Genomic DNA, 15,000 nt, shown 5'->3' on the forward strand with positions numbered 1-15,000 from the left:
TCTCCATTTCCATCTCCTTCTCATCGTTCTCCTTCTCCTTCTCCTTCATCCTTTCCGTCTCCATCTCATTCCTCTTTTCCCTTTCCTTCTCTTTCTCCGTCTCCATCATCATCTCCTTCCTCTTTTCCCTCTCCTCCTCCTCCTCCTTCTCCTCCTCCTCCTCCTCTTCCTCCTTCATGAGCGCCTCATTAACGTTCTCTCGCCTCTCAGCTGCTCCTCCATCATCATCGTCCTCCTCCATTTCCACCTCCATTGTCTCAGACTTTTCGTCCTCCTTCTCGTCCTTCATCTCGCCACGCCCTTCTTTCTTCCTCGCGTCCTTCTCCGGCTTACGTGTTCTTCCTCTTCCTCCTCCTTTTCCTCCTCCTCCTTTTCCTCCTCCTCCTCTTCTTCCTCTTTGTTCATTGCTCACCGCTGTCGGAACATCACCATCATCATCATCATCAGTCGAGTCGCCACTGCTTAGCTCATGCACTGGTTTCCCAACTGTCCTTCTTCCTCCACTTCCTCCTCCTCCTCTTCCTCCACTCCCTCTTCCTCCTCCTCTTCCCCCTCCTCCACTCCCCCCACTCCACGAACTCGCCCCCTCTACCGCACCTTCCTCTTCCCCATCGCCATCCATCGAGAGCGGGTGATTAAACCTCTCGTACCGCGACCTGAAGAACTCGAAGACGCTTTCCATACTGGCCCATGACGTCTCTTCGTGCGCGGTCACTCCTAAAGCAGAGGGAGAGAAGAAGAAGTTGTGGTAAGAGGTTGTAGTGAGAGGTTGTGGTAAGAGGTTGTAGTGAGAGGTTGTGGTGAGAGGTTGTAGTGAGAGGTTGTAGTGAGAGGTTGTAGTGAGAGGTTGTAGTGAGAGATTGTGGTATGAGGTTGTGGTAAGAGGTTGTAGTGAGAGGTTGTGGTAAGAGGTTGTGGTAAGAGGTTGTAGTGAGAGGTTGTAGTGAGAGGTTGTGGTGAGAGGTTGTGGTAAGAGGTTGTAGTGAGAGGTTGTAGTGAGAGGTTGTGGTAAGAGGTTGTGGTAAGAGGTTGTAGTGAGAGGTTGTAGTGAGAGGTTGTGGTAAGAGGTTGTGGTAAGAGGTTGTGGTAAGAGGTTGTGGTAAGAGGTTGTGGTAAGAGGTTGTGGTAAGAGGTTGTGGTAAGAGGTTGTGGTAAGAGGTTGTGGTAAGAGGTTGTGGTAAGAGGTTGTGGTAAGAGGTTGTAGTGAGAGGTTGTGGTAAGAGGTTGTGGTAAGAGGTTGTAGTGAGAGGTTGTGGTAAGAGGTTGTGGTAAGAGGTTGTGGTAAGAGGTTGTGGTAAGAGGTTGTAGTGAGAGGTTGTGGTAAGAGGTTGTAGTGAGAGGTTGTGGTAAGAGGTTGTAGTGAGAGGTTGTGGTAAGAGGTTGTAGTGAGAGGTTGTGGTAAGAGGTTGTGGTAAGAGGTTGTAGTTGTTGTAATAATAGCAACGATATGAACAATGATGATGATGATAATAGTGATGTTTTTTTATGATGAAAATGTAATAGCGGTGATACTAATAATGAGAATGGTGATAAGAGTAATGGCAATAATAATTGTAATAATATTAATAATAATAATGATGATGATGATGATGATAATAATTTTAATAAAAATGCAATGATAAAAATAATTTTAATAATAATAATAATAATAATAATAATAATATCAGTAATAACAATAATAATAATAATAATCACAACAACAACAATAATCAAAACTATATATTTTACCAAATTCACCTTTGAGTGTGCAACGGAAAAAAAATACAATAAACCCTGAAGAAGAAGTAGAAGAAGTAGAAGGAAATGAAAGCCCAAGAAGTTATGATAACGAAGATTACACATATAAGATATTGTGATAAAAAGCGAGAGCATTATAAAAAAAATGAAGCATTATCAAAATCATTTTCTGAAATAATAATCTCCGTAATTATGAATCATGAAGATGAAAGGTGATAATCATTGTAATAATAATATTAATAACAATAATGATAATTATATGTAATAACAATAACAATAATGTTAATAATAATAATAATAATATAATCTAGAATAAAAAAAAAATGCTAATGATAATAATAGCATCATAAAAAATAATAAACATCAAACATGAACATAATAATAACAAGAGTAACAGCAGCAGCAAAAACGGCAAAAATAATAATGCTAATAATAATAATAATAACAACAACAATATCATTGATAATAATAAAACACAATAACAATAATGATAATAATAACAATGAAAATGACAATAATAACAACAATAATGCTGATAATAATAATAATAAAAAAAAAATAATAGCAATAATAATAATTACAATAATAATAACTGTGACAATAATATAAATAGTAATACCAACAATAATAATAATAATATTAATAATGATAATAAAAATAGTTATGATAATTAAAATGGTAATAATAATTATAACAATGATAGAAATAATAACAATAATAAAAAGGGTTGCTAAATAAAATCTATGGGACATCAAGAGACAGACAGACTGACAAAGAAATACCTCACAAGAGAAGGATAAGAAAAAGGTAAAAATTGACAAAGAATTGAAATAATTAGAATATGGGGATGCCAAAAACTGGGAATAATACCGGTAATTATAGAAGCACTGGGAACTATAAGAAACTCAATAAATGAATGGCTAAAGATGATAATACTCCAAGAAGTGCGCGTGACACTACATAATAATAATAATAATAATAATAATAAAAGTAACAATAATGATGATAATGATAATAACTATAATAACAATAACCTTGGTTCTTCAAAGACTCGAAAATTATCACAACGCGTCGAAAAGTCTTACGAAACCGGCGGTAAACTCTACGGTACCGACACGCGAAATTACACTAATGTCGTTGCCACGATAAAACATTTTGACCAGTTCTCGCAGGAGAGATTCATTTATGGTTCATACAAGACAAGGACAAGACAATGTGATATTGTGACTGTAAGAATTAGACTTGGATACAGAATGTATTGGCAGGTCAGTTCAGAATGCAATGTAGAAGAAACTAAATGCAGACTTTGCAACGAAGAGTATAAACGAACACTTGAACATTACATTTCAGAGTGCCATATGATACAACCTTTCAGGCCCCCTAGCATGAGGTACGCAGAGTCATGTAATTATTTCATAACATCAACTGCACTAGAAGATGTACTTATGCTATATCCGAAATTCGGTATATGATACCCTATTACAACATTTATCAAATGTCCATTCACGTTGATATACTATAGAATATAATCATGTTACTACCTTCATTTGTAATACAATGTTAGCAACAATGTCATGACTACATAAATGTATCAAAGCTTGCCCATGCCTGTGCAGTTAGCCAGGGTGGTAAATAAAGATCTAAACTAAACTAAACTAAACTAAACTAAACGTTGCCACGTGTCTGTTGGTGAACCATCTTGAAAGTGTACAGTAGAAAAATAAAAGTAATAGTAATAGTAGTGCTAGTGGTAGTGGCGGTGGGAGTAGTAGTTGTAATAGTAGAAACAGTAGTAGTGGCTATAATAGTAATAGTGGTTGGAGTAATAAGAGCCGTAGTTGTAGTGGTGCTGGTAGTAGTAGTACTAGTAGCAATAGTAATAATATTAGTAGTTGTCCTAGTAGTAATAGTAAAAGTAACAGTATAAGTAGTAGTAGCAGTAGTAGTAATAGCCGTCGTCGTCGTAGTGGTGGAAACAACAACAACAACAACAGAGAATGACGGTGGTAGGAGTAGTAACAGCGGTGATAGTGGTTAGGTGAGGTGGTGTTGAAACAGGGTGACGCAAGCTGGCGAGACAGATTCCGACAGACTGCGACAGGGTGCGACAGGGTCCAAGCAGGGGGGGAGGAGTGGGGGGGAGGGGGGGGAGGGGGGAGGAGGGGGAACTAACATCATCAAGTGTGAATGGGTGTCCAGTAATCCACCGGTAAGCGGTTAATCCCGGTAGTGTGAGCGCCGGCATCACACGGGACCACGCCTGGCCTCGCTGATAGGAACGTGAGAGAGAGAGGCGTGAGGGAGGGAGGGAGGGAAGTGGGTGAAGGAGGGAGGGAGGGAGGGAGAGGAGTGGATGAGGGAGGGAGGGAGGGAGGGAAGTGGGTGAGGGAGGGAGGGAGGGAGAGGAGTGAGTGGGTGAGGGAGGGAGGGAGGAAGGGAAGTGGGTGAGGGAGGGAGGGAGGGAAGTGGGTGAGGGAGGGAGGGAGGGAGGAAGGAAGGGAAGTGGATGAGGGAGTGGAGTGGGTGAGGGAAGGAGGGAGGGAGGGAGGGAGAGGAGTGGATGAGGGAGGGAGGGAGGGAGGGAGGGAGAGGAGTGAGGGGGGGAAGGAGGGAGGGAGGAAGTGGGTGAGGGAGGGAGGGAGGGAGGGAGGGAGGGAGAGAATGGATGAGGGAGGGAGAGAATGGATGAGGGAGGGAGAGAATGGATGAGGGAGGGAGGGAGGGAGGGAGGGAGAGGAGTGAGTGGGTGAAGGAGGGAGGGAGGAAGTGGGTGAGGGAGGGAGGGGATTGGTGAGGGAGGGCGGGAGGGAAGTGGGTGAGGGAGGGAGGGAGGGAGAGGAGTGGATGAGGGAGGAAGTGGGTGAGGGAGGGAGGGGGAGAGGGAGGGAGGGGATTGGTAAGGGAGGGAGGGGGAGAGGGAGGGAGGGAGGGAAGTGGGTGTGGGAGGGAGGAAGTGGGTGAGAGAGGGAGGGGATTAGTGAAGGAGGGAGGGAGGGAGATGGAAGGACTGGATGAGGGAGGGACGAGATGGTGAATGTGGAGGGGAAAGGAAGGGAGGGAAGGGGAGAAGAGATAGAGAGAGAGAAGGGAAGTGGGGGTAGAGGGGGAAGAAGGTGGGAGAAAGGGGGAAGGAGGGGTGGATAAGGGAGGGAGAGACAAAGGGAAAGGGAGAGAGGGTGCGATAGGTATGGGAAGGGTAGGGAAGGGATCGAGAAGAGGTAGGTAGGTATTGCTCTTCTCTTTCCATCTCTGTCTCTGACTATGTCCCCCCCCTCTCTCTCTCTCTCTCTCTCTCTCTCTCTCTCTCCTTCTCTCTCTCCTTCTCTCTCTCCCTCTCTCTCTCCATCTCTCTCCATCTCTCTCTATCTCTTTCTATCTCTCTCTCCCTCTCTCTCCTTCTTCCTTCCTCCTCCTCCATCCTTCTTCCTCCCTCCTCCTCCCTCTCTCCCTCTTCCCTCCTCCTCCCTCCTACTCCTCCTTCTCCTTCTCCTTCTCCCTCTCTTTCTCTTTCGCGCTCTCTTAATCTCCTTTTCCAATTTCGTTTAATTACTTTGCCCCTTACCCACCTTCTTTCTCCAACCTTTTCTCCTGTCTCCTCTATCTCTGTCTCCTGAGTGAGAGAGAGAGAGAGAGAGAGAGAGAGAGAGAGAGAGAGAGAGAGAGAGAGAGAGAGAGAGAGAGAGAGAGAGAGAAAGGGGGGGGGGTTAAGAGAACGAGAGAGCGAGGGGGCGGAGGAAGGTAGGGAGGGAGAGAGGGTAGGAGGGAAGGAGGTAGATAGAGAGAAAGAGAGAGAAAGAGAAAGAGGAAGAGAAAGAGGAAGAGAAAGAGAAAGAGAGAGAGAAAGAGAAAATGAAAGAGAAAGAGAAAGAGAGAGAGAGAGAGAGAGAGAGAGAGAGAGAGAGAGAGAGAGAGAGAGAGAGAGAGAGAGAGAGAGAGAGAGAGAGAGAGAGAAAGAGAAAGAAAGAGACAGAGACAGAGAGAGTGAAGGACCGAAGAAAAAAGGATGGTCAAGCGACTTAAAAAAAAAGAGAAAGGATAAAAAAAAAAAAAACTTAGAGGAAAGAAACGTAGGAAGAAGAGAAGGAATGAGGGGGGTTGGGGTTGGCGGGAGGGGGTGACCAACAACTTTCCCAAACTCCTCCCTACTCCCAAATCACTCCAAAACTCCATCTCCAACTCCTACAACCACCCCAACACAAACACACTCCAACCAGTACAATTAAAACTCCACTCAGCCCCCCCACCCCCATCCAACACCACCATTGCCCCTGAAGTTTATTACTCGAATCAACACCTTCGTCCAATAATCGGCCAACGAGAAAAAAAAGAGCGCCATATTGCCTGTCTATCCCTCTCCCTCCGTCTCTCTCCTCTCCTCTTCCACCCATCCCCTGTCTCCCTCCTCGTCACATCCCCCCCCCCTCTCTCCCTCCCCACTTCTCTCCCGCCAACACACCCGCACACCAACCCTCCTCACCCTCCCTTACTGTCCTTCCCTTCCCTAAACCCTCACTCAAAAAAACCTTCCCCTCAAAAAAAGCCATCTCCCCCAAACCTTCCCTCTTCTGCCCAACCTTCATCCCCATCCCCGCATCCCATTCCCCCTTCCCACCCCCTCCGCCCTTCCCTCTCCCCCTCCTCTTCGTCTTCAGCTCCAACCCCATCCGCGTACCCCTTTCCCTTGCAACTCAACAACTCAAAACAACCATTAATCGGCGCACCAAAACAAAAAAACCTTCCTTCATATTCTATTCGTTATTCTATGCTTTTATATTCTTCTTTCTTTATTCTTTATTCCTTCCAAAGTCTTTCTTCCTTTCCCGCCTTCCCACTCCTTCCTCTCTTTATACATATACTCCCTCCCCTCCCCCCCCACCACCCCTCTCTCTCCCCCTCTCCCCTCCCCTTCTTCTCCTCCACTTTTCTCTCTTACCTCATCCTCGCCTCTCCAGGGGGGGGGGAGGAGGGAGAGAGAGAGGAGAGAGAGAGAGGGAGAGAGAGAGAGAGAGAGAGAGAGAGAGAGAGAGAGAGAGAGAGAGAGAGAGAGAGAGAGAGAAAGTGAGAGAAAGAGAGAGAAAAAATGAGAGAGAAAGATAGAGAAAGAGTAAAAAAAGGAAAAGAAAAGTGTGTGTATATATATATATATATATATATAAATATATAACTATATATATAAAGTATATATATATATTGAAAATATAATGATGTATGTTAATATATAGTATAAATAAGTGTATGTATATATATACATAATATATAGTATATATATATAGTATATATAAATATCATTTTCAGGGGCCGAGGTTTTTTACTCTTTCTCTCTCTTTCTCTCTCTCTCTCTCTATCTCTCTTTCTTCTCTCTCTATATATATGTATATGTATATGTACAGTATATGTATATGTTTATGTACAGTATATATATATATATATATATATATATATATATATATATATATATATATATATATATATATGTGTGTGTGTGTGTGTGTGTGTGTGTGTGATGTGGATAAGTAAATGTAATATGTGTATATGTATATATGTATATATGTGTATATGTATGTATATGTATGCACTAATTACAATATACATATACATATACATATATATACATATATAAACATACATATACAAACATATATATACATACATATATACATAAATACACATATATATATATATATTTATATATATAACATTTACATTTAAATACCATATGGTACAAAATACATAATATATACATATATAAGATCTACAATGGTTTACATATATATATCACACCCACACTCACACACACACACACACACTCCCCATAACATATATAATATTATATATATAGTATATATATATAGCTAATTAATATAGTATATTGTATATATATATACACAAATATACATAAACATACATTACATATAAATATATATACATATGTATATATATATAATATAAGATATAATATATATCAATATATAACATATAGACGGTACAAATAAATATATATATATATAATATTTATATATATATATAATATATATAATATATTACACATATAAACATACCTATAAATATATATACTTATCTATATATATAATATATAGAATATATATATATATTACATATATAGACATATATATATAGAATAAAATGGGGGGTATATATATACAATAAATATATATATTGACACATATATACGATATACATATATATATATTTATAAAGATATAAATTCTTTTATATGTATATATATATATATTTGATGTATAATATGTATATATTTATAAATATATATATATATATATATTAACACATATATACGTATACATATATATATATATATATTTTTTATAAATATATATAATATTTATTTAAATAATATAAAGATAATGTTTACGTATATATGTTGTACTAAAAATCTATCTAGATATATATAGTACGATAAATATATATATAATATTACACACAATATATACGATACATATATAAATATATATATATATAAATATATATATATAGATGGTTATATAAATATATATTTATATATTAGATATATATATATATTTCTATATATTACACATATATACATAATATTCTGATACACAACATATAAATGAGATATATATATACATATATATATATATATATATAAGAGATATATATAATTTATATATATATATATAAAATATAAATATATTGTGGTTGGGTGTGGTATTGTGTGTGTTTGGTGTGTGTGAGTGTGTGTGTTTTTGTGTGTGTGTCGTGGCAGTGTGCGGTCGTGTGCTTGCGTGTGGTGTATGTTTATATGTATATTATATGTATGTAAAAGTATATGTATATGTATCTGTGTATATGTTATGAATGTATGGGTAATGAATTATGAATGTAGTATGTGTAAATGTGTATAATGGTATATGTGTAGATATATATGTTCTATATATATATATAAATAATATATAAAAATAATATATATATAAAAATATATAACCTATATATATGCATATATGCATATATATGTATATATATACATATGTATACATATATATACATCCAGAGCGAGTCCATGGCGGCGAAGAAAGACGCCATTCCCTTTTCAACCATTTATCTCTCCTCTCATCTATCTATTTTAATATTCATCTATTCATCATATCATTCACTTTTCTCCCGTTGTCTTTCCTTGAGTCCGTCTCGATTTAGGCCTGACGTCCACATGTAGGCCTATGGCAGAGATCATTACATCAGCTGAGGAAAATTGGTGGTTTTATAGCGCATCTCAACATGTTCAATCGTGCTTATGGTGGTGGTAATTAGTATGTATGGTGAGGAGATGGATGGTGGTGGTGATGATGGTCGTTATTATGATGATTATTGGTACTGATGATGATGATGATGATAATGATAATAGTAATGATAATAATAATAATAATAATAATAATGATAATAACAATAATAACAATAATATAAATAATAAAAACAATTAAGGAATAATAGTGATAACGGTATTAATAATAAGAATGGTAAAAATATAAATAATAATAATAATAACAATAATAATGATAATAATAATAATAACAATAATGATAATAATAATAATAACAATAATAATGATAATAATAACAATAATAATAATGGCAGTAATAATATAAATAATATTAATTATAAAAATAATGATGATAATAAAAACAATAACAAAAGTTACAATAATATCAATAATGATAACAATTACCATAACAATAATGAAAACAATAACAACAACAGCAACAAAGTAAGGACAAAATATATATCAATAAAAATAATAATAGGGATAATAATAATACGAATAATGATGATAACAACAACAACAACAATAATATCTCCATCATCATAATTAATAACACACTACATAACCATAACGCTTGACTTAACAATAACACCAATAAACAATACTCCCAAACAACAACAACAACAACAAAAGTTACGAGGCAATCAAAAACCCATCTAACTTATTTTCAATGTCTTGCACCCTGTATGCGATGAAAACTTGCAGCATAGAAATAGGCCTATTAACCTCGCGCACTCACCAGCCTCTTTTTTTCTTTCATTTTTTTTTAATAACCTCTTCGCCAGAAAGGGATTTTGGGCCACTTTTTTTTTTTTTTTTTTTTTGTAAACATTGATAACTAGTTGGCAATGAATTTCAAATTAAGAGGGAGAGACTGTTTGGTGTGAGCGTATTGGTAGAATGGTGTTTTGGGAATTCTTTGTATGTAGCAATACTGTCCTATATGATATAAATAGTATATAAATATATATATATAAATATATATGATATATATTATATAATATTTTGTTTTTTTTATTTGATTTTTTATCTAATATAACAATATATATATAAATATTAGTTGGGTGTGTGTGGTTGTGGTGGTGTGTGTGTTTGGTGTGTTGTGTGTTGTGGTGTAGTGTGTGTGTGATATATATTAATATATAGTAAATAAAATCTAATTACCATAATATATACAATATTTTTTATATGTATATATATATCTATATATATACACTATATAATATAATAACATAATAAATGATATATTAACATATATTATAATATGTTACATATATAAGATAAATAATAATTATAATATATATATTATATAGATATGTATAAATATTAGATATAATGTATTGTATATTATATCTATGTGTGTTGGTGGTGTGGTCGTGTGTAAGTGATAAATATATATACCATATACATCAATAAATATATACATATGTCTCCTATCTGTCTCCATCCTCTCCATCCCCTCTCTCCATCCTCTCCTCATCCCCCTCTCCTCTCTTCTTCCCCATCACTCACACCCTATACGCGGTGTGTGCGTATATATACGGTAACCATAATTGGGGGGTAAACCCTCCCCGCGCATACATGTGTACATACACAAACCCAACGCCCCTATCTCTATCTCTCACATCTCAATCACATCTCTATCTATCCCCTCTATCCCGCGCCATACCAAACCCCCCAGACCCCCCCACAACACCACACCCCCAAAACAAAACCAAACAACAAGAACCCTATCAAAACCCCCCACAACAACACCCCAAAAACCCAAAACCCCCAAACCCAAAACCCCTCGGGATGTCGGGCATAGCAGGAGCGCGGGCGCGCGCGCGGGGTCCTTGATCTTTCCTGTACCCTCGAAGAATAAGCCTCGAAGAGAAAAAGGGATAAATCCCCAGGCTACGCTCGCTTTTCCACGCTACTCCCCATCTTTTCGCTCACCCGTCCCTCCCCTTCCTTCCGCCGTTCCTCCCTTCGCACCCTTTTTCCGGCACCGGAACTGGAGCGAAAACACGTCACTTAGGATGGCTTTTTGCCTTTTTGCTGCGGGCCCGCGCCGTGGGAGGGGAGGGGGGGATTTCGGGCACGGGGGAGCGAGGGGGTGGGGGGGGGGGAGAAAGGGGCGGGAAGGAGGGAGCGAGAGAGCGATTGAGGATTAGAAAGTGGGGGGGGGGAGGGAGGGGGGGGGGGAGGGGGGCGGGTGTTGGGTGGGGGGGGGGGGGGGGGGGGGATGAGGGGGGGGGGGGGTGGGGGGTGGGGGGTGGGAGAGGGGGGGGGAGGGGGGGTGGGGATGGGGGGGGGGGGCTTCTATAGTATTTTTTTTGTGAGAGAGAGAGAGAAGAGAAGAGAGAGAAGAGAGAGAGAGAGAGAGATAGAGAGAGAGAGAGAGAGAGAGAGATCGAGAAAGAGAAAGAAAAAAGAGAAGAGCAATAAAGAGAAAAATAACGAGAGAAATACAGAGAGACGAGAATAGAAAGTAGAAGAGAGAACGAGAGACCGCGCTCGCTCGCTCTGCGGCGCTTCTGTCGCGCGGCGCTTGCTCTCTCTCCCGCTCGCTCGCGCTGCTCTCTCTCCTCGCTCTCTGCTCGCTCTCTCTGCTCTCTCTCTCGCTCTCTCTCTCGCCGCTCCCTCTTCTCTCCCCCCTCTCGCTCCCCACACTCCACCCCCACCCCCTCCCCCTCCCTGTCTCCAACCCTCTCTCCCCTCTCTCCTCTCCCCTCGTTCTCCCTCTCTCGTCTCTCACTCACTCACTCTGCTCGTCTCTCTCTATCTCTCTCTCTCTCCCCTCTCTCCCCCCATCTCCCCCACCCTATCACCCACCAGCGCTCTCTCTGCTCTCCCTCTCTCCCGCACTCCTCTCGCTCTCTCTGCTCGCTCTCTCTCTCTCGCTTCTCTCGTCGCGCCTCTCTCTCCCCGCTCTCTCTCTCTCCCCACCCTCGCCCCCAACCCTGATCTCCCACCCTCGCTCCCGCTCTCTCCCCTCTCTGCTCTCTCACTCGCTCTCTTCTCCTCTCTCTCTCTGCCCTCGCTCTCGGCTTCGCCCACCCTCGCCCCCACCCTATCTCCCACACCTCTCTTCTCTCTCTTTGCTCCCTCTCGCGCTCTCTCTTCTCTCTCTCTCGCTCTCTCTCGCTCTCTCTCTCTCTTCTCTCTCTATCTCTCTACTGCTCCTCTCGCTCCCCACCCACTGCCCCCACCCTATCTCCCACCCCTCTCTCCCTCGCTTCTCCCTCGCTCCTCTCGCACTCTCTCTCGCTCTCCCTCCCTCTCTCTCTTCCCGTCCTCTTTCTCTCCCTCTCTCTCTCCCTACTCTACCTCCCTCGCCGCTCCCTCCCCCCAGCTATCGCCCTATCTCTCTCGTCCCGCTCCCCCCCCCACCCCACCCTCTCTCTCTCTTCTTCTTTTCGTCCCCCCCCCTGCTCATCCCCAAAGATATCACCCCCCATTGAAACCCCGCCTCCGCCCCCAGAAAAGTTCGTCAGCCTCACCGCCCCCAACAGCTGACCTCCCGCCAGCTGCCATCAATCCGCGGCCTCATCCACGCTCAAGCCGCATGCCTCAGGCCGCGCGGGCCGGGCTCGGCATGCGGCGCGTATGGCCCGCGGGACGCACTTAAGGCCTTCGGCACGCACAGATTGAGAGTTGTAAGAAAATGAGAATATATAACACAATCCACACACTCAACTCAATAAATAACAATAACACTAAAAAATAAAAACTAACAGACAATATATAAAACACACAAAACTCAACACACACTCCCACAAAATAACTAAAACAGGTTTTATGAAAAAATCAAAACTATACTAACTACTCTATACACACAATCCTCTATCAAACTATAAATCTAACACACAATCAGCAACGTCAATAAAATTCACAACACCAAAACCTCTAAATAAAAAAACACACACTCCTCAATATCAAAAAGTATCACTCCATAATACCTATAAACATCTCAACTCTAACAACTAAACACACTCAAATCTCAAACCATAAAATATACTATCTCCCAATAAATACTAAAAACAGATCAAAAATCAAAAACTACACTAATCCTCTATCATAAATATAACATATAAATATCTCACTCTAATCAATACAATATTATCATAAAATTACAAACACTAACTCAATCTCAAATACTGTCTCAAACAAAAAAAATCTATCTAACTCTACATAACAATATATAAAACCAAATCTATAAATAAACAAATCTCACTCATAAAACTACTCACAAAATAACAATATAACTGAAAAACTATAAAACTCAAACAGACTCAAAATAAAACTAAAAAACATCAAAAATTATATCTACTAACAAAATATATATAAAATATAAATTAAAAAAACAAAACAATCAAAAACATCACAATATACAAAATAACACAAAAAATATATATATCTCACATAAATCAATAATAACTGTTCTGAAAGAGACTGAATATCTAAACACGCAAGAGAAGTATATGCGTATTTGACGCGTTTTCGACGGAGGTCTTTCTCAAAAATACATGTAATTTTGAGAAAGACCACTCCGTCGACAATGCGTCAAATACATCTCTTGCGTGTTTAGACAATATTCAGTTCTCTTTCATACCTTTCTATCTCTTCCATTTAGTCGCTAATGAACTCTGTATCATATACACACACACACACACACACAAACACTAACACACATATAATTATATATATATTATATATATATATATATATATATATATATATATATAAATAATATAATAGTGGAGATAGATATTTATATATATATATATATATATATATTTATATATATTATATTGATATATATATATATATATATTGTATAGATATTTTATAAGTATATATATATATATATCATAAACTATATATAAATACTATATATATAAAAAATTTATATTTATATATATATATACCATGTATGTATATATATATATATACATATTATATATAAATATATATATATATATATATATATATATATTATATATATATATATATTAATATAAATATATATAAAATGATATAAATATATATACATAATAGATACATATATATACAAAGCTATATATATATATATACATATATATATCATGCATATATACATTAATGATACATATATATACAGAATATATATACATATAGTAGCATATATATATACATATATATATATATACATATATCTACATATATCATAGATAAATATATACAAATATGATTATAATACCTATAAATACAATATATCAATATTATATATTATATATATATTAGTATAAATATATATATATATACATATAGGTGGAATAATAATATATATATCTAAAAAATAAATATATAATATATATAATAGATATAGTATATACATATATATATACATACAGTAATATATATATACATTCATTTATATATATATATATATATATAATAATATATATAATAATATATATACATAGGGAGCAATATACGATACACAGCATAGTGGCGTAGCAGACGAGTATATATATATACATATAAATATATACATATATATACATTAACATATATAATATATTAGTACGGAGAGGGTTGGTAAAGGGAAGGGAGAGGGAGAGGAAAGGGAAGGGAGAGGGAGAGGAAAGGTACTGCAACTGTACTGACGGTAGATATATATATGTATATATATGTATATATGTATATATATATATATATATATATATATATGCAAATATGCATATATACATGACGGAGAATAGTAATATATAGAGAGCGGATATATATAATACAGTGAATGAGAGGACTATAGAACAGGTGATAAGATATAACCGGAAGACTACAAAGGACGACACATAGGGATACAATAATACAGGCATGCGAGAGGCGAAGAATACGGTGCAGATAACAGAGACGAAGTGCGGCGTATAAGTGCAGATAGTAACATGCGAGAACTGCTTCGTAATATATATATAAATATC

The 15,000-nt window shown here is 38.1% G+C and overlaps 1 protein-coding gene across 1 annotated transcript in view; it reads right to left on the minus strand.

Annotated features, from left to right (window-relative positions):
• The window catches only part of LOC122261662 (cotranscriptional regulator ARB2A), a 66,093-nt gene that overhangs the window by 840 nt on the left and 50,253 nt on the right, over positions 1-15,000 (minus strand). The window contains exon 10 of the mRNA XM_086533039.1: positions 1-717. This exon is cut by the window's left edge and continues 840 nt beyond it. Coding sequence (XP_086389165.1) covers positions 1-717 — 717 coding nt within the window. The remainder of the gene's footprint in view (positions 718-15,000) is intronic.

Source organism: Penaeus japonicus, unplaced genomic scaffold (genome assembly GCF_977035675.1).
Source record: "Penaeus japonicus unplaced genomic scaffold, GWHDUDI00000001_assembly GWHDUDI00000038, whole genome shotgun sequence".
In the NCBI taxonomy this organism is placed as follows: domain Eukaryota; kingdom Metazoa; phylum Arthropoda; class Malacostraca; order Decapoda; family Penaeidae; genus Penaeus; species Penaeus japonicus.